This window comes from Rhamphochromis longiceps, linkage group LG18 (assembly GCF_057381845.1).
Source record: "Rhamphochromis longiceps isolate RC_006_pf linkage group LG18, R_longiceps_female_GT1.1, whole genome shotgun sequence".
NCBI classification, from domain to species: Eukaryota; Metazoa; Chordata; class Actinopteri; order Cichliformes; family Cichlidae; genus Rhamphochromis; species Rhamphochromis longiceps.
The window spans coordinates 16,637,853-16,658,028 of NC_140574.1; the positions used below are offsets into that span (position 1 = coordinate 16,637,853).

At 41.2% G+C, this 20,176-nt stretch overlaps 3 protein-coding genes across 4 annotated transcripts in view; 2 read left to right on the forward strand and 1 right to left on the reverse strand.

Moving 5' to 3' along the window:
- Positions 1 to 3,555: 3,555 nt before the first annotated feature.
- asb10 (ankyrin repeat and SOCS box containing 10) lies at positions 3,556 to 8,457 on the forward strand. Of its 2 annotated transcripts, none has more exons than XM_085389178.1 (5): positions 3,556 to 3,974; positions 5,570 to 5,837; positions 6,258 to 6,762; positions 7,278 to 7,391; positions 7,765 to 8,457. In XM_085389178.1, the coding sequence occupies exons 1-5, from the start codon at positions 3,659 to 3,661 to the stop codon at positions 7,948 to 7,950; spliced, it is 1,389 nt and encodes a 462-aa protein (XP_085245304.1). In that variant the 5' UTR covers positions 3,556 to 3,658; the 3' UTR covers positions 7,951 to 8,457. The 2 variants fall into 2 exon arrangements, with proteins under 2 accessions (XP_085245304.1, XP_085245305.1); XM_085389179.1 differs by lacking the exon at positions 3,556 to 3,974 and adding an exon at positions 4,565 to 4,880.
- A 1,676-nt stretch (positions 8,458 to 10,133) lies between these two features.
- gbx1 (gastrulation brain homeobox 1) lies at positions 10,134 to 12,649 on the forward strand. Its single transcript, XM_085389032.1, has 2 exons — positions 10,134 to 10,946; positions 11,603 to 12,649. The coding sequence occupies exons 1-2, from the start codon at positions 10,496 to 10,498 to the stop codon at positions 12,115 to 12,117; spliced, it is 966 nt and encodes a 321-aa protein (XP_085245158.1). The 5' UTR covers positions 10,134 to 10,495; the 3' UTR covers positions 12,118 to 12,649.
- Positions 12,650 to 17,061: 4,412 nt separating this feature from the next.
- The window catches only part of agap3 (ArfGAP with GTPase domain, ankyrin repeat and PH domain 3), a 73,471-nt gene continuing 70,356 nt past the window's right edge, over positions 17,062 to 20,176 (reverse strand). Inside the window, exon 18 of the mRNA XM_085388275.1 lies at positions 17,062 to 20,074. Within this exon, the coding sequence (XP_085244401.1) occupies positions 19,850 to 20,074 (225 nt within the window). The 3' untranslated portion in view covers positions 17,062 to 19,849. The remainder of the gene's footprint in view (positions 20,075 to 20,176) is intronic.

A 20,176-nucleotide genomic window follows, 5' to 3' on the forward strand; every position in this document is an offset into this window, starting at 1 on the left:
TTTATAAGTTTCGAAGTTTGGTATGTTGTCAACATTTGTTTTGTGTTGTTTTTGACTAAATACACACTAGCCCTCTGTTTACTTATATTTTAAAATACAGCAATCTTTTCACTTATGATGAAGTTCATGCAAACCTCTGCAAGATCTTTATCTGGCTAGGTCATCCTTAAAATTGAAATATTTATAAACTAACAGAGGAGATAAAGCAACACTGTGTCCTTGTTATGCATTATAATCAGGTTTTTAAGAGACGGCACCATCAGCTGAATGCTACTTGATTACAGGATAATGACACTAGCGTTTGCACCAGTTCAATCTGCATAAAGCGGAGGAACTGATAAAGGTCTCTCTAATTAGGATGGTGTTTACATCGGGCTTTACATACACCTATTAGACTGCACTTATCAACGTCCCACAAAGCCAGACTTACTGTGATAATGCAGGTTGCCACTGACTGTTATTGTTGAGATACCATCTCAGATATTTCCTAGTATTCTTGGTAATGATATGAAATCTAGAGACGTTATTATGAGGGTGATACAGCCTTTAATGGCAGTGACTTTGTTCATAATAATCGTGGCCATTTAGGTTTTGTGTCTTGCACTCTTCCCCATATCCCCTCTTATGCCCATGCCTAGTAGTAGTCATCGCTGTCTCCTTTAGGCAGACTGCTATGAACACATTATGGATGGGTGCATTAGTGAGTGATGCAGAGCCTGGGATGACTTGCCTTGTTTTCATGTGAGAGTGCATCATTAGAAAATGTTCCACTTGGCAGGGAAGCGCGTATTAACTGCAACCGCAATGAAATGAGGTTGTGATAGATGGTTAAAGTTATACAGGACTATTAGGTTGAAATATGAACCTCTCAATTGTCATGATGAAACAGAGGGCTATTTGCGTGGTGATCAGTGCATTGAGAGACAATTGGAATCTGCAAAGACCCATACAATACATTATAGGTAGTGGGCTAAGGGCTGAAAGAATACAGAAAAAGTAATCATGCTTCCACTGAATGGTCTGGGGCTACTGTTCAATTCAAGGCTCTATAAATTCATTTAGGTTCTTCACCAACATCTCAAGCATTGTGATGAGATTTGAGGAAAATTTGCAAACAGGAAACCTCACCTAAGCCCAGTTGTAGACTTTTATGTGTCACATGTATAGAAGCAAAGCATTGCTGATTAGTTATCCAAGATGTTTAATGGTATGAAATATGCAAAGCAGATTGTGTGTGCCTAGCTTAATACAACTGGATGAACTATAGTATGATACAAGGAAAATTAGAACAAGTGAGCCCGGATTAAAATCGGAAAATACATACAGTAAGTGCAACAGCTAGCTTGTCTTTAGATAATGTCAATAGCCAATTAAACTTGCCTATCATCTCTTATCAGTTGTTCCACGACCTGAATGCAAACTTCATGGCAGGCATGTGCTGAAATGTGTATCTAGCGTATTAACCAGCACAGAGTTGCTCAGGCACTGATCTCGCTTTTTCTGATAGGAATAACATGAAATAACACATAAACCACTAAGATAAGAAACACCTGATGGATAATTGATCCATGTCTAAACTTGGACGGTCTTTCTGACTCTCTTAAGCTAACAGCAGAGCCAATTGCAAACACATTAGCATTTAATATTACTGTAATTACTGTGTACATTTCATTATGTTCCCAGTATATTAAATGACTGCTCAGTGTGGAGGGAGGGCTATAGTTTAATTTCTTTCTGTAGTACTGTGGCACACAGTACTCAAAATAGCATTAAGAGCCTCATAATCAGAGGGAACTAATTGCCTATGATTGCATAAATGAAGTGCCTCGCGCTCATCAGGGCCGTTGCTGATGTCCAGCCTCTTACTGACTGCCTTGGGATAGGAAGGTGGTTGACCACAATGCAGAAAGCCTTGGAGAGGCAGCTACTGGTGGGTAATGTGAGGAAACCATAGATTTAATATGTCCACAGGGGGCTGTGAGGGCAGGGGGTGTTACTGCTGCTGATGTTTTTTTGTTATCATCAGAGTTGCCTCCACTTCACAGAGAGAGAGAAAAGGGGGGGGAAAAAAGGAAACACGAATGCCCACCATTTGAGAAATGAATTTATCGAAGTGGCTGTCTTTTTCCCCATTAGTAAGTGTTTAGTTCAGCGTTTTAAATAATTGCGTTACCAGGAATGATATTTAAAATACATTTGGGAGTCAATGAGGCGGGAAAGTGCCTACATGTTTTGCTGATGACACCCGGGCCATTTGGAAGACATCAAAGTAGAGAGGAGGTAGCCCAGATGCATATTATAAACTCATTATGTATATCATTTAAAAGGATGTACTCCAGCCGCAAAAACAATATTCCTAGTCTCTCTCTGGTAATGTGTGTTTTCAAAGTTGAAACTCTTACTCGCCTTCAGTTTAATGTGGCATCTATTACCAACTGTAACATAAAATAAATGACCTTGATTTCCATACCAGAACAGTCGTTAAGGTATAGATGAGATGCGGCTCTGCCTCTGTGTTTTCGAGTAGAAAAGAAGGTAAAACCTCTTCGCCAATATCGTGTATTTCTCCACCTGTGGCGCAAACTTTGTTTTCCGCAGAGCTTGCAGGCATCTTAATAGACTCCAACATGAAGGCGGATAAATACACCTTAAAAAGTGTGTTTTTGATACGCAATGTATCAAATACTGCTAAAATTAGATGGTGATGGTGTCAAATTGAAGGTCACCCTTCCATCCTTGGTGTCTACAGAGCTGTGAGATCTGTTTTGTTTTGGGTTTTTTGTTTTGTTTAGTTTTTTTCTGCTGGGTAGAATTTCTACTACTGGAAAATGGTTGTTCATCAGTCAAAAGAGATGTTTGTCAGATGCCTAGCGAGTAGGCTTAAGAGGCTTAATTATGTGCCGTCCCTCTGCCATCAGAACACTACACGTGGGGCAGAGTGACACAGCGGTTGCCAGTCATTCAGCCTAATGTTCTAATGCAGGGAGCCATGTGGATACATAAAATCCATTAAAGCTCTTGGAAAAAAAATACTGAGCTGAAAAAGGCATTCTGCCTGCTACTCAGGGGCTTACAAATAGGGCATTCTTATTTGCTCTTCCTCTAAGAAAAATGTCATGGCAAAATCTGACCTTATAGGTCTGGAGATTTTTTATTTTTTAACATGTTTTTTTTTTTTTTTGTTAAAACAGTGAAGGTGAACAGTGGACAAAAAGGTTCACATCCACTGACTTTTCAGACTTATTATGCTCAATAGATTTAAAGTAGGAAAAGTTGAAAGAACCACACTGAAAATCAGTAGTTTTTAAGCCTCCTTTTGGTAAAGTTTTGCTAAATTACATGTAATTTTAGTAAACATTGTATTACTTTTAAAACAGCATGCACTGGGTTTAATACTAGCAGCCTAACAGAGAGACTTTATAACTTTGCTGGAGGCAAACAGGAGAGGTTTGAGTGGCTGCGTGTGAGACATAAAAATAGCATTTACTTGTCACGCTGCAGGGAGGGTCTCATGCCGAATATCAAAACAACTCGGTGAATCAACCCTGTGAACAGCCGGCGGGTACAAAGTGGACATCAGCCAGAGAGAGTGAAATAACAACAGAAACAGAGAGAAGGGACTTGTTAGACATAATCATACACATATCGCACAACAAGCATGTCGAGAGGCAGCTTTGTCTTCACGTCCATGGCCTTGCGTTCTCTTGAACTTGACAAGGACACGCTAGAGAGATACAAGTACAGCAGGCAACTTGCCTCTCATAATCTGAGTAGCTATATGCTGAAGAAGGAGGCCAACAACAGAGCACTGCTGAAGTCCCTGCCACCAGCTGTCTGCCACGATGTGGTCATCCACAATGCTTTGTATACAGGAGACCTGGAGGCTATGCAGCACTTTTTTCCTAGAGGATCCACAGCAAACCTCATCATTGAGCCACAGGGAGGGGAAATGCGCTGGGCTGCCAGAGGGGAAGGTAAGAGACAACATCTGTCTTCATCAGTGATCTAAGAAGTCACATGAATCGGACCGTATTTTCTCGAGATTGGCATCCAAAATCAGAATGGTTTGAACACAACCGATATTTCCTGTGATATGCACGAAAAAACTAAAGGCAAAAACATATAAAGAAATCACTGCTGTGCATTGCTGAGCAACGTGCATCTGGCGCCTCTCGCTCAATAAATCAATGCAATATTTATAGCCACAGAACCCGAAGAGCTATTTATAGAAACCATCATATGCCCACCACATAATCAGACCTGCGAGTCATCTGTTTGTTCTGTGCAACAGGACAATCCATTAGATTCAGTTGTGACCCTTCCATTAAAGACTGAGTCAGTGTCCGTTTTCAATAACTTGTTTCGTCACTGGCAAAACATCATGAAGGACTTTTTTGTTGTTGCGAAATAATGTGTCACTTCTAATTTCTTAGACTGCAAAACTGTATTAGCTGGATAATTAGGCAGGTTACATGCAATGCAGTCATTGGCTCTCATGCCACTGGTTCAAAGGGTCAAGCACAATATCACATAACACCTCCCTGAAATAGCCCTGTCTGCACAAACAACCTGCATAAGTGGTGCTTCAGGAGAAACCTCACAACTAATACATTTTAAAAACAAATTAGCTCGCTGTAATATGGCTTACGTAGCACCTAGAGTGAAGTGGCGCAAACAAAAGAAATACAGAGAAGATGTGATCGCCACAGCCAAGGCTACAGGTTGTATCCTGCAGTTCTGGAACTCTTTGCTCGTGGGCGATGAGCTGACTATCCTCGGTATCGTGGATGATGATGAGTATGGCTACCTTATTGATGCAATTTATGACACCAGCAACTTGGAGGAGTGGAAGAACTTTAGATTTAACTACAGAGGCCTGAGTAGGTCCTTAATTTTTATGTTTAATCTTGCATCAGCAAGGTTAAACTAGATTTTGATGAAACATGTTATGAGTACATTAAAATGTTACGCTGTATACCAGGGATGTCAAATTACATTGAGGGTTACATACAGTCCACTTTGATTTTAAGTGGGCGAGACGGGTGAAACTCAACTTTGTCAGTGTAAGGATGTTTAACCAAACATCTGATCCCAGAGGTACCTTAATATAAGATAAAGAAGTGTAGTTTCAACATGACATCTCAGTTTTTCCCGCATGATAAATGTGTAAAAGTACAAAAAAATGCCTGGTAGCTCAGACTATCATGTATTTAAAAACCTAAGGTTTTTGTTCCACTGAAAGTTTTATGTTTTAACCAAGAAAAACAGGTACTTCTCTGTCATTTCATTCTTTATCTATTACTTAACTATGTCTATTAGTTTATAGCGGGAAAAGCTGTAAAACATATAAAAATACAGTTGAATTTCCAAAAATGTTTTCCCTATCTAATGTTTTCCAAAAGCCATCCCCTGGGCTGGATTGAAGCCTTGCCATACCTATTCTGGCCCCCAGGCCTTATTTTTGTCACCCCTGCTGTATACTATATCTGCTGAAGCATATATGTGACATATATACTTTATGGCTTGAGTTCAATGTTGGCTTCATGACACTTTTGCTCCCTGTTGGCAGGACTGTGGTCACTGACTTATGAGCAGGAGCTGACGACACCGCTTCACATCACAGCTGGCCGAGGCTTCGCGGACTGCCTGAGGCTCCTGCTGCAGCGCGGCGCAGATGTTGCCCTAGCACCTGGCGGCACCACTGCGCTGCACGAGGCTTGTGAAAACTGCCAACCAGAGTGTGCCAAACTCTTGCTGATGCACGGTGCCAATGCCAATGCTGTCTCAGAGGACGGCCTTCTGCCTTTGCATGTTTGTACAAGCCCTGAATCCCTTGAGTAAGTGAAATCCAGTAAAACTATGTAAGGGTATTTTCATTCCTCATCTAGTTCAGTCACTCTTAAGCACCAGTACTTGAACTTGTATCCTTGTAGCTGCAAGGTTATATAAAAGCAAACAAAACCCCTGAGTATATTTACCTGAGCAAAAGGTGTATTTATTGCAGAGTAAACATTCTGTTGTTTCTGTCATTTCCTCCTTCAGGAGTTACATATTCCAGGAGCAGGAGGTGAAGCTACAAGTGACAGTAAAATATATTAAATTTGGGACTGCTGCTGCCCCTAGTTGTAAATTTTGCTGTAATATAAACAGCTGACAAAAAGCATAATGCATTAAAATGCCTTTGAATCTGAAAGGGAAAAAAAAATCTAAAGTGTAGGAACAACTGATCTACCTGATTCTATTAATCCTGTCTGCAGATGTGCCAAGTATCTCCTTCAGTATGGAGCTGCAATCAACGGCTGCACTGTAGATGAATATGACACTCCTCTCCATGTGGCTGCCAGGAATGGCCTCCCAGACCACACTGAGCTGTACCTGCGTCATGGAGCTGCTGTGGACAAACAGAACTATGAGGGTCTCACCTCCATCAATTCTGCTTGCTCACAGCCCCAGGAGGCACAGGATCTCCGTAATTATTTCAAGGTGTGTCAGATACTGATAAACGCAGGGGCCAACATCCACACTGAGGAACAGGACAAACGCACTCCTTTGCACATGGCCTGTAAGAATGCGAACCCAGACATAGTGGATCTGCTGCTGGAAAATGGGGCCTGTGTTAACAACATGGACTATGGAGGTGAAGCTCCAATGCACAACATCCTGAAGGTGGTGGCCTACAAGATTTCCCATAGTCCTGAGAGGATTGTCCGCTCTCTGCTCAACCACGGCTCCATTCGGGTGTGGCCCGGTGCTCTTCCGAAGGTAGGGACCCAAATGCTTGAATATTACATGGAATCAGAATAAAACGTGTGGAGAAGCATGCTATCACGGCTACAGCCAATTATTCATCAAGGTGGCTCATTTTGCATAATTAGCAAGTACTGCACATGTAACACCTTGACTAAGATTTCTTTGAAACACTACACTGTTCCTTGCGATATTCCAGACTTCACAACTTCACATTCAAATCATTACCATCTCATGGCACAACATGAAGTGTTGCACTCTCAGCGGGAAACAGACTACAACTATCAGTGAACCCACGTGCACTACACAAAATGCCTGGTTCCTAATTAGGCAAGTGTTAATAGGAGATTAATTAGCACTAATTGCATAATTTCCAGTTAAACCCCTGGAGGGAAGACCAATCTGTTCATTTCACAAGTGTTTAATTACTTTATTTCTTCCGTTCTATGGAGTCACATGCTTGCTCGTGAACTTAAATGTTGATTGTTTAAATCGTACTGCTTTGCTCTGAGTTGTGATGCACCTTGCAGGTTTTGATGCACTGCTCCAAATCGCCACGCACTGTTGAGGTTCTCCTGAATGCCTACAGTCACCTCAAAGTCACGGACACCTGGGTTGAGTCCGTGTCAGAGGAGGTGTTTAAGGCAAGCTTTTTAAATGTGAAATTATGAATTAGGTTTACCATTTTTTAATTATTATTATTATTATTATGTTTAGTTAAATGTTTTAGTCTTCATTGTCTTTAAATTAATACTTTTAAAGTGACCCATCTCAACCCATCTTAGGTAGAGAAAAATATTGTAGTTTCTTATAAATATGAGGGCTTTTAAAAATGAAAAGAACATTAAGTAATTTATCATTATTTTATATTCAGAAAGCTATTTTTTAATCATTCATTTTTAAATATAAGCTGATTGCAAAACTAAACTCAGAATATCAAAGCATCAATATAGAGCCATCAATCTAGTATCAGTTCATCAGTTAAATCTATTTTTTGTGTGTTTCTGTCCAAAAAAGGAACACAAAGAATTTTATGAGTCAGTCTTCTCCCTGGAAATGACTCCTCGCTCGTTGCAACACTTGGCTCGCTGCAGTCTCAGGAGATTCCTGGAAGGCCGGGTACACAAAGTGGTCCCAAAGCTCGATCTGCCCAAGTTCATCAAGAACTATCTTCTCCTGGATTTCAGAGGATACATTCACTAAAAGTCCAATCTGAGTGTGAATATTTGTACCAAATATCGATGGTGAGAAAAGTCCAACAATGTGAATCAATACACAGATTTTTTTTTAGGTTGCGTGCTGCCATACATAAGATTTTCAGGAGGCAGACGCAGAGTCGTTTCCTGTCATGTTTTGATCCATGTCTCAGCGCAGAAACACGTTTGATGTTGCACCACAAGAGGGCGCTACAGACTAGAATTATTAAATTATGCAGTGGGGCTGCAGCTATATTGGTTTATATTTTCTTTACTTTTTTGATCACTTTTTCTTTTCTTTTTCTCTTACTTTTACACTTTAATTTAAAAAGGACGACTTGCTTTAAATTGTATACATAGTTATTATCATAGGTCAGCGCTAGGGAGCATAGTAATTATGTTTTGCACATCGAGTATTGCTATCAAAATATTTGCATTAATCGTTTGAGATGCCTGTAATTATATGAATATATGATTAAAACAGGCTTTAAATGAAAATAAAGTTTTCCACTACTGCTGCATGATCTGGTCATTGTTCTTTTCATGTTTCGTGTTTTTATATTTTTCTGTCATGTTTTTGCTTGTAGTCATTTTTCTCTGTGTGTGTTTACTGGCTGTTTTGTCATTGCCGCGTTTTTCTGGAAATTACTCATTTATAACACAAAAATATTTTAGGAAGCACCGGTATCCAATCCAGTATGCCCTCAAAAATTTTAAATTGAAATCAAATTAAGCAGAAATATGTTGAATAACTTTTAGAGATATTTGAATGTGTGTTGTGAAATTATTTTTAGATTTGGTTTTTGAGGTTAGAACAACACAGGCGAAAAAAAGAGCGCTTCTTCTGTTCCATTACTTACTGGGTGGAAAAGTTTAGATGGAGACGATCTGGACCTTTTTAAAATTATTACACGGGGGGAAAACAGCTTTAATGTGAATTTACAGACAGCAGATAGAGGTTCGGTATCATTTTTATATCCCTGCCGTATAAAACTTTGTTTTTAGTCATAAAGAGGTTGAGAACACAGGCCCTATTTTAACACAGTTTTAATTGGTCTTTAAGAAATGAAACAGGCAATCAGAATTTCGTTCACAAAGCGCGCAAAGAGCAGCAACGTAAACTCAGAATAACCCGAAAAAGAAAGGAAGACGAGCTCGGCAAATGGTTTCAGTAGATCAAAGCGAGGTGCTGCTGAAGTCACTTGCAATTATAAGAATTAGCCTGCCCTGGCCCTCCACTGCTAATCAGAGTCGGTGGTGATATGTTTATGTCCTCATGCAATCAGACGACCAGTTGGAGAGCCCGGGCACCCAGGACTCAATAGGGCTAATCATCATCAGTTCCCATTGCCATTTAAAAGGTGAGATGATCTGCGATTAAACCAGTGCTTAAGAAAAGAGATTTTTTTTCTTCCCACCCTATGCGACTTTGATCAGGGACAAATTACTTTTCCAAAAGCGCACAGTAAAATTAGTGCTTTATTTAGTTTCTAAAAAAAGAAAGAAAGAAAAAAGCACACGTTGTTTTAATTGGCATATGGCCAGCAAAAGAGATTAAAGTTTATAGATTTAGATTTGGGGATTACCGGTAGTAACTTTAGCCACTGTGAGTCTGTGTCCACACTGAAGTTGACCTTACAAACGGCTTTTATCTGAATCTAATTTCGCAAGCAGCATCTCTCTCTCGCTCTCTCTCTACCTCGCTTGCTCTCTCTCCGGGGAGCGATTGTCGTGGCACTTCTTCTTTCTGAAGCCAAACGCATTGTTTTTAGCCGCGGAGAATGGGAGAAACATCTGCCTCTCCTCCCTCCCGACTCTGATTCCCATCGGTCCCAATATTTCAACAAAAGCCACCGTTGTTTTATGCTGTCCCTTGAATCCAGAGTAATTACTTATCATCAATCAAAATTAATAATAGCTGATTGGGTTGGTGTGGTCAACGATTATAGAAGGGGAAGGGCTGGAACAGTCTCTCACACCGTTTTGCAGTCAATGGTGAACCTGGCAAAAGGGGAGGAGGGCTTGAGGAGGGGTGGATGAGGGGGGTGACTCGTCTATTTGGTCTCCACTGGGAAACTACCGCCTCTCAAGACGGCCAAAAAGTCAGAGGCTGAATAAGGAAATGAAGCGTAATTTGAGGAAGATGGATGAGCCCCCAGGGAAACACCCCCTTTTCATTCTTCTTGTATTGCAGATGATAACCAATGCGCTCTCGCCCTCTCTTTCCTCGCGCGCACACACACTGTGCATCAGAGAGGGGTGAAGGGAGGAGTTGGAAAGAGGGGACAGATAGAAAGAGGGAGCGTGTGTTTATGTCTCAGTGTGTGACAAATAAGAGGGAAAGGGTAGCGCTGGTGCACACAACAAAGCGTCCGACTGACTGAAGCATTTAGAGCGCAGATATCCGAAGAAGAGGTCTACTTCCAGGGATGACAACACAGCAGAGGATCTACTTTCAATTCACGCTCTCTTTAAACTGAAAGTTTTGCTCGTCGTCGACGGAAGGACATTTGCTTTCAAGTTTTCACCGAACAAAAGTGTTTGCCTGCAAAATGCAGCGACCAGGCGGGCAAGGGACGGCGTTTTCAATCGATTCCCTGATAGGGACCCCTCAGCCCAGACCGGGACACCTGCTCTACACGGGCTATCCTATGTTCATGCCATACAGACCTTTGGTTATCCCACAAGCTTTATCCCATTCTCCTTTATCGTCTGGTATACCTCCACTCGCGCCATTGGCTTCTTTTGCGGGACGACTCACCAACACGTTCTGTGCCAGTTTGGGACAGGGGGTGCCGTCCATGGTTGCGCTCACAACAACGATGCCAAGTTTCTCGGATCCCCCGGACAGTTTCTATCCACCACAAGAGCTGCCTGGTCCACGTTTAAGCGCTGCCGACCCGGGAGCGAGAAGGCAAGAAAGCCCACACTCCGAGGAGCTGCACAGCCGGGACAAGAGCTCTGAGATGCTCAACTTCTCGGAAACTTTTCAGACAATATCAGGTAGGCTCAACCACTTCTACAAGTCATTCTCTTTCATTATATTTAAGCCTCGGGGGCTGCCGCGTAAAAGTGACCACTGTGCGTAAAATGCGATAAAGCGGAGATTAGTGGCCTCTTGGGTGAAGATGAATTAGCAGGTATAGTGTATAGTTCTAGTTAATCTCATCTTTTCACATTTAGAGCTCTTGATTAAAATGCATTTTACTAAATCCCGAGTATGCAGCATAAAGCGAAGCTTTATGAGGGAACTGCCGTTTCAGGCACGTTTGCTATTTTAAAAGGCCGTATTTGGAATGATTTCTGAACCAGTCTTTATTAAAGCATAAAACAGAGCTAAATGCCAAGAACTCCAGTCTATATGTGGATGCAGCATTTTCTAAGTTTCTCAGTTGCGGTGGAAACTTATGGAACAACTGAGTGACCACAAACAAACCGCTGATGATTCAGCATGACTGATCTGATTTTTTTCTGAAATTTTTTTCTGAAAAAAGTTCTTTCACATGATCTCTGCCAGCCTTTTTTCCCCAAAACACACCAAGTGTCGTCCAACGTTGTGAGACATCTGCAGCTGTCACCGCTGATTTGCGGGATCATAAACTATAAAATCACTAAATGCGTATGTTTGCGTGTGTTCTTTGTTTATCTTCGCATTTTAGGCGAGACCAAACTCTACAGTTCAGACGACGAGAAGCTGGACCTAAAATCAGCAGACACAGTTTGCAGCGACCGAGAGGACAGCTCCGCGGACAGCGAGAACGAAAGTTTCTCGGACGGCAACAACTGCGGCGCCCTGTCCCAGAAGAGCAAACTAAAAACGGGCTCGCAGGAGGCGCTACCGACCGGCAGCTCAGCAGGGAAGAGCCGGAGGAGACGAACAGCTTTTACCAGCGAGCAGCTACTCGAACTCGAAAAGGAGTTTCACTGTAAAAAATACCTTTCTCTGACTGAACGCTCCCAGATCGCACACGCACTCAAACTGAGCGAGGTGCAGGTGAAGATCTGGTTTCAGAACCGTAGGGCCAAGTGGAAACGGATCAAAGCGGGCAACGTCAACAACCGGTCGGGAGAACCGGTGAGAAATCCCAAAATTGTGGTCCCCATCCCGGTGCACGTCAACAGGTTCGCTGTGAGGAGTCAGCATCAACAAATAGAGCAAGGGACCAGGCCATGAACTGAGATGAAAATCCAAAAAAAAGAATATTATTAGAAACACTTGACTCTAGGTTCCACTGATTTGTTGAACGCATGAAGCACAAAAAGGATGTTCCAATTATTTTGTCTGAGGGAGAAGAGGATTTACTCACAGACAGACCAATTATTTGGCAATATGCTCTCATTTTTATTTATTGTTTCTGTTAATATGTAAATATAAATGGGTAAAAACTGGTACAAATGAGCACTATGAGATGCGACTGTAAAGATTTTTTTAAGTATTTATATGTAGGGCCAAACTGTTTTGTTGGTTATGTGCATGTCCTCATTTGATGAAGCTATTCTGGATTTATTTTTTTGTTTGTTTGTTTTGTGTTTCGTACAATTTGTTGGAGACATTTGCATGTAACTTAAGGCGTTTTTTGTTTGGCAAGTGTAGAAACCACCTTTTAAAGCTATTTGTGGAAGAACAAAAAAAATGTGAAGGAATTAACGACCAAACAAGAGACAACTGTAAAGTATATTGACCTAATAAATCGCTTTATACGAAAGCTGGAATCCAGGTTGAATCATTGTTATTAAAATGTAGAGCAACAGCTGTTGAAATCATTTGATTACGCTAAAATGAAAACAAAGGTGGCCTTTACTGTTTAAACATCACGAAAGATTATTGAACAAGTTCATTAAAAAAAAAAAAAAACTACGGTCAGGCGGCTGTTTTGACTAAAAATATATCCTGATGAAACGTTGAAATTTTATCATAAAAAATATTTCTGTTCATTTTTTTTGGACTTAGAAGACCTTTTTAAAGCATTTTTTAGAGAGTTTCAGTGAGGCGTTAGAAGCACATTAATGTCTGTTTTTGTGTAATTTCATAGCTTCTGCTGCACATCTGTTAGTCTTAATTTCCTGAAGTTGCAAATTCTTTTAGAATCTATTAATTATTTATTTTATTTTATTTTTATTTTATTTTAGATACATCAAGGACCTGAGACGTGGAACAGTCTTTTTTAAGGTAGCAGCAGCAGTGATTGATTTCTCTTTAGGAGGCCATGTTGTCTCAACTGAACTGATGGATCCTCATTAGGCTGAGCACATTCAACACTCTGTAATGAACTTCTCTATCAGTCACTGCACCGACACAAACAGACATCAGCTCTTTAATCTCGTGGCGCTAAAAATGTTTTTTTGTAAATCGATCCAAAAAGAACTAAATATGAACAAGAAGTCATTTAATAGGACGCATTAAAGTCCGCTTTGAAGGCATAATTTATTGGTGCTGTGTCACCTAATAGATACGAGATACTTTATGCATCATTTTAATACAACTAATATCCCTCAGAAATGTCGACATCTTTCGAGATTTACTAAAATATGAAGTATTTCATCTTTTGTTTCAATGGCCGAAGTAGACGATATTTATAAGTTTGATTTCTAATGAATGTTATGATTGTAAGAAGCTATGTTGCTCCTAAAACGCGGATTTTCTTCAGGATACATACACAGACCTGTAGCTAGTAAATGCAGTTACTCGTCTTGTACTTACAGAAACAGACCTGAGCGAATAAAAGCGGTGCTAAATGAAATCAAATCGGAAATTGTACTCTACATGCCAGCAGTATTAACATAATCTCTAACCAGAAACAGCTACCCTATTACAGGAGGAAGGCTTGGTGTTTTTGTGAAAACTTTCATCACGGCCCTCGGTTTACACGCTGTCTCTGAGCTGCTTGCACAAAACCTTATGTTGGATTTTTTTTTAACTTTATATCAGATGGTCTTCGTGATTCCAGAAAGATTCAGTAGACGTCAGATCACGTTTATTTATTTATCATTTGAAATATGATAATGGGGCAGGATTCCTCAGATAATTAATATTTCATGAAATTAAACTTTTGCCACAATAAGGTGGGTTTGGGTTTTTTTTAAAAAACTAATCTCAAATAGCAACAGACATCTATAATAATCTTTACATTTAATTTTCCTCACGCCTCTGTTGAATACAGGCTTGACCTCAGAGCATAAACAGACACTTCATGACCCGGGCACCCATGAGTAGTAAACTTTATTTCACCGTCCACCTCATGCATTAAGATTGTGACACTCACATGGGGATTCAAGGAGTGATGATCGTGTGAAGGTGCAGTGGAAGTTTGATTATGGTCCAAGAGCTGACTAACATAGTTGGTTATTTCCACGTCACTGTGCCAGAGTGCCACAGCTATTTCAGACCCCATGCATGCGCTGCATGGAGGGACTGACGATGAAGAGCCATGACAAAACTCATGATAGGCACTGGCTGTTATCACTGAGATCCTGCAGGTTTAGAGCTGTTAGTGTGGAAAGAAATAATATTGCTGTTATTATTAATGAATTATTAACGTGCAGAAGCTTTCTGGAGGAGAGTAATGTGTAGCAGACTTGAGTTTCTCGGGTTACTGTGTTAATCCATTCAAAGTTTCTAACAGTCTGTTCTTTTTAAGCCGCACATTCAGTAAACACTTCAATCTCGAGACTCCATATTCTGCCATTGTGCTACTTGAATCACAAATTGAAATATCAGAAGTTCTTTCCAGCAAAGACGTGTAACTATTCCCTCATTCCCACCTGCAGAGAGAGAGAGAGAGAGAAAGGGAGGGAGGAAAGCGAGGGAGCTCATTACTGGCTTGGTTGTGTGAGTGTGCAGGCTGCTCAGCGCCGACTGGAGGCCTGACTTCTTGGGAGGGTCCGGACGGTCGTGGCTGCAGTGATGTATGGGCAGATGCATCAAATCGCACAAGATAAACAAGCGATGAGTTTCATCAGGGCCATCATAGCTTTAATTTGGCTGCCTAATGAGTCAGATCTAGTGGCGGAGATAAGAGTTGTCAGAGGCCCGGCTCTAATGAATTTCTTGCCACTTGTAATCAAGGTTGCCTGTCTGAGGGGGGATGATTAATGGAACCCTGGAGGATTCCCTTGGCCCTCAGCCTTCATTACAGCTAATGCATTCTCAGGCAAATTAACAGCAAAATGCAGGCAAAAGCCAACGGGGAAGGGGAGAAAAAGTAAGGGAAGAAGGAGGGAAAGGGAGAGAGTGATGGGAACAGAGCGTTTATATAAGACAAAGGAGTGAGAGGAGGGTGAAGAGGAAGATGGCACGGTGGGTATGAAGCAGCCAGGTTGGGCAGCAAGTAGGGAAAGAGAGGTCGATCACTGAGAGGATGGGGAAATGAGTATGGAGACGTGGGGCAGTCAGGAAGGGCAGGGTGCAACATGGATGTACTGCTCAGACATGATGGAGCTGGAATTGATAATGGATGTTTAAGTCTGTGGGGGATTCAGGAGAGGAGAGAGGGTCAGGGCAAGAGAGGATATAATTACTGGTTAAAGAGACTGCAAGATTGAAAAGAGGAGGAAAAACAGGGAGCAACAGAACACATCCACATCAGGACAGGCAGCAAGGAACATGTAAGATAAACATTTGTTCAGTGCCACCTTGATGCAGCATTCATATCAGGACTGGGTGCATCACTCACTGCCGGTGACCTGCGGCCAAGCAGCTTCTGCATAAGGGAAGTATGGATTTAATGTTTGCAAATATGGTCTCGTCAGGTCTTTGTGTGCCCATCCATCAGCCTCAGACCCACCTCTGCAATCTCGGAGGCAATTTGTCTGAGAAGAGGTGGGCGGCAGAGAGCCCTCCTCACTGTTTAGCAAGCCCTGATGAAATATCAAAACACACGGCGGTGCAAACAAGCGCTCCAGTCTCACCACAACAAACACAAGTGGCCGGGGTCTGCCAAGACACGAGGCATGGTAATAAATTACAAGACCTTTTTTTTTCTCCCTAGGTAAGAACAGACAAGCACTAGTTTAGATATGTGCGAGCAAACCCTTTAAATTTTGACATTAAAGACCTTGAAGGTTTATAAATCTTAAATCTACAATTATTATTATTAAACAAAACACAAGAGTGTTACCTGATCTTGCAATAGTCCCACAGACTACCTTTAAAGGTTCATTTGATATCATTTTTTTACATTCCCTGGGTTTCATGGCCTGCTACCTTAATCTGAGTTAACTCTCAGCTCTTTGTAAGCTGAACTTTTCCTCCAAATAGTTGCTCATTGCTATCAAAAGCCAAACAGGAGGAATTGTTAGATATATATCTCATGATTAGTGCATAGAGGCCAAAAAGAGAAGGAGTATAAACGAAAATAAGTTCAAAGGAATGTGAGATGGATTTGATTTTTCATGACAGCAACCGAACACCTCCCATCTAATGCTGCTAAAGGATAGCTGGTGATAATGTTATTCTAAATTAGCCCTATTAATTTCCTCCCTCTGAGGAGACTCCAGAGGAAGGTCACTAATCCGCAAGGTGAAGTAAGCAAAGACAATACTACCCAATTACTAATAAGGAAGTTGGTTGAGAAAATTTGTTTTTAAAGAGCTTTAAAGCGTGACATGGGGGAGTCAGTCTCCATTTCAAGGCAGCGCAGAGGGAGGAAGAGGAGAAACTAAAGAGAAACCAGGTGATAAAGAGCAAACAATGCTGGCCAACAGAAAGAGGAAGGGGATGAAGATATGCTGAGACAAGATTAGCAGGAAATAAGAAGTGGATTAGTGAGGGCTTGACTCCTCTGAACACAGATCTTTCAGTTTTCCCCACAGTGTTGTGCTGCCTGACACTAAGCCCAGCTCTTTATCTTAATCCTCTTTCAGCAACTGTTGGGGGTCCCTCGAGCAGGAAGTGAAGAGGGTGGTTCACTTACCTCGAGGCAGGCCTGGCTGAGTTGTTTCGGACACGAAGTTTGATGAAGGGACACGCAAAAGAGGAAACGCGACTTCTAATTTGAAAGAAAGCCTCACCTTCACCGTTAAGGCACAGCAAGACAAGAGATGGGAGAGACAGGAGTGTGATGGATAATGAGTGAGCGACACACACACACACACACATACACAAGACAAATGCGTTGATTTCCCTAAATCCAGGGAAGGCTACATCGTTTTTATTTGAGTGTTTATTAATAGGTCAACTGTCAGCCAAGCATCCAAGCATACAACAAGTTATTCTTTAGCTTTTGATTCACGTTCTGAATGTAAAGGAATTACAATAGGAAAATGAGCAAAAAACAAAACAAAAACAAGAAAATATATTTACATACTGCATTATAAATATGTTAAATGTACATCATTATACACAAGTACCAAAGATGGTCGGTTAACGGCAAGACCAAACAGAAGTACCTTAAAAAAATATGCCAAAGAAGAAACAAACAAACAAAACAAAACATATCAAAATACGGTTTGTTGGTCAGGAAGACCGAAAACCATTTCAGTTCAGGAGTTTGTCTTCAGATAAAAGCATTAAGCTAATATTTACACTTCATCTTGTTTTCAGGGGAAAAACAGGCAGATTTCTAGTGTTTTTTTTAAATCATCTACAGTATGTAAATAAGGGTAATCACTGTACACGCTTAACTCCTCTTACTGATCCCCTTGGACAACAAAATGCACTCAATGAAACAGGTTGGTCAAGTAAAGATCAGAAATAAGGCCAGTATCACATTACAGTACTAGTAAATTCAAAGAAGTCAGTTTGATTTCTTTTGGGGATGTCTTCAAAGATTAATTTGACATTTTATTAAATATGCTTATGCGCCTCTTGCTGGGAGGAAGACAGGAAGATCGATACGACTGTTAGGTGTGCATAAACTCCAGAGCAAGAAACCCCAGAAATATAGGGACGTATGGAGTAACTTCTTTATTAAGCCTAGTTCCATCGTGGTAACGGCTCTGTAAACAAGGTGCAATGTACCTAAGTAGAACCTTTACCAAATGTGGTTGATAACTACTTCATATGGCTGCTCTGGAAAAACATCTGTACACAATCTTCCCATCAAGAAAGCAAATAAGCATATATTTTTTTTAAATGTCAAAACTTTCCTTTACAGTATCTCCATCGCCTGGATGAACAAAACCCTCTTTTGACCCCATGGTCATTTTCAGTAGGCTCTGAAAACAGGAATACTGTAACGCAACAACGAAACCATGTAGATAAGGTACCAAGTTCATAACTTGCTCTGTAAACAAACATTCTGCCTATGTAAACACGTAAAATCAAGATGTTTTAAAACCTCACAAATGGCAGTTTAATAAAAGGAGAAATACACCCACATTGTGCCGACTCCATCTAAAGTCATTTTTACGTCCGAGTCCCACTTACTCTAAATGAGCTGGCTTATCACGTCTGTGGAATACTGTACATTTGTAATAATGCAAACTAATTATACTCGTCTCTCTATATATATGAACATCTTTGCTCATTTGAATCCCTAAATGTCTCACGTCAGTCACGTGAATGCGCGTTGTTAGCTCCCTGCTTTCGGGCTGACAGGTTCTCAGGGGGAGAGCACAGAGGTTTAAGGAGAAGGTAAAAGGCTGCTTCTCATCGACTAAGTTCAAACTTCTTATAAGGAATAAGGCAAAGGAAGAAGAACTACTTTTTACAGTGGTCTGTACATTGTTACACAGTTATGATCCCAAATCGTCACTGACAGTTTCTGTCTCCTCTCTGGCGTCCTTTCAACAACAGAAATGCCCACGAACACGCGAGCACAGACGTATCGTAGCGTTGTGTACGGACGCACGCGCGCGCGCGCACACACACACAGTACCAGTATATGCATTTCACAGCAACAACAGAGGAAGTCTTCTTTAGAGTACCAAATACGACAGCCTTCGGCCCCAGGAGGCGAGTGGATATTCCAGGACGCTCACGGGATGAAATTGCGCGAATCTGTGTCAATTATCAACACAATCTTGTCATTTGGGAAATTACTCCAACAAAAAGATTGTAATGGCACAATTTCACTGCTTTAATCAAACCTTTGAATCTGAATGAATTCTGATTGAAGAGGAACGCGTACAAAGCCATGTGGCTCACTGGTCATAAAACATTATGCCCTTTAATTCCTTTGTAGTCACGGACACTTTTACCCGAGCATCACAATAAGGGTGGCGAAGGAAATGACTCAATTTCACCCGATAGGAATTGTGCAATCAACTCCTTTATGATGATCTGAATCCATTTCCCTGTAAATTAAGTATCTAAATCATTTGGACTCTTTAACTATAATTGCTTTGCCTTTGTATATGAATAGTATGTCAAGAGTTTGATAGCTGTGTTGAAGACATGCATCATTACGAAAGCCTGCAACAGCCACTGATATCAAGAGAGATTTAGTTTCTTTCCCACATCAGTGTTTTGTCACTTCTAAAACTATTCTTTACAGTTTTATGTTATTACACTTAGGATTGGAAATTTGAAGGAAGTTTCTCATTCACACTGTATAATCAGTTCACATCGCAGAAGGGGAAGACATAAAAAGGAAATGTTCAAGCATTAAGGAAATGCTTTTCGTAGAGTAGGTATGAATGCCAAAGTAAGTCATTTGTTTGGTTGACGCTTAAAAAACAAAAAAGCTTAAAGCTCATCGTGATCACTTCAGACCGAGATTGAATAAATTTAACAAACAACAGGAATAAAAAATAATAATATAAAATAAACAATGTACAATGTCCGAAACCCCAAACGCTCCCGCTTCTGTCAGCGCGGTGGAATATCTGCAGTAGGTCCGTCACTCCTGATACCTATCCGTGCGTACTGGTTTTGGGTTACACAGTGTGAGAAACAGAGGAGGAAGTACTGGGAGGAGACACGGGTGGGTTTAGGTGGGTGCTCGTCTGCAGCTGCTTTCTGGCTCCTACATGATGCTGATACTGCGGTTGAGCTCACACTGGGCGTTGTTGTTGTTGATGTTGGGGTTGCGGCGGCTCATGTTGGGTGTGGGCACGGAGGTCAGGCTGCTGGTGTCGTTGGGGCAACCGTGTTGGAGTAATATGTCCGCGCACTCCTGGCTCACAGCCCGCCGAGCGTAGGACAGCGGCGTTTGGCCGCGGGCATCTCGGCTTTTCACATCCACACCGTACTGTGGGAGAGAATGGTTGGCAAGAAAAGAACAAAGGCCAAATTTAGGACATAAGCATAAAGTACAAGTAACTACACGTTATTTTTGGCACGTCCTCTGGAA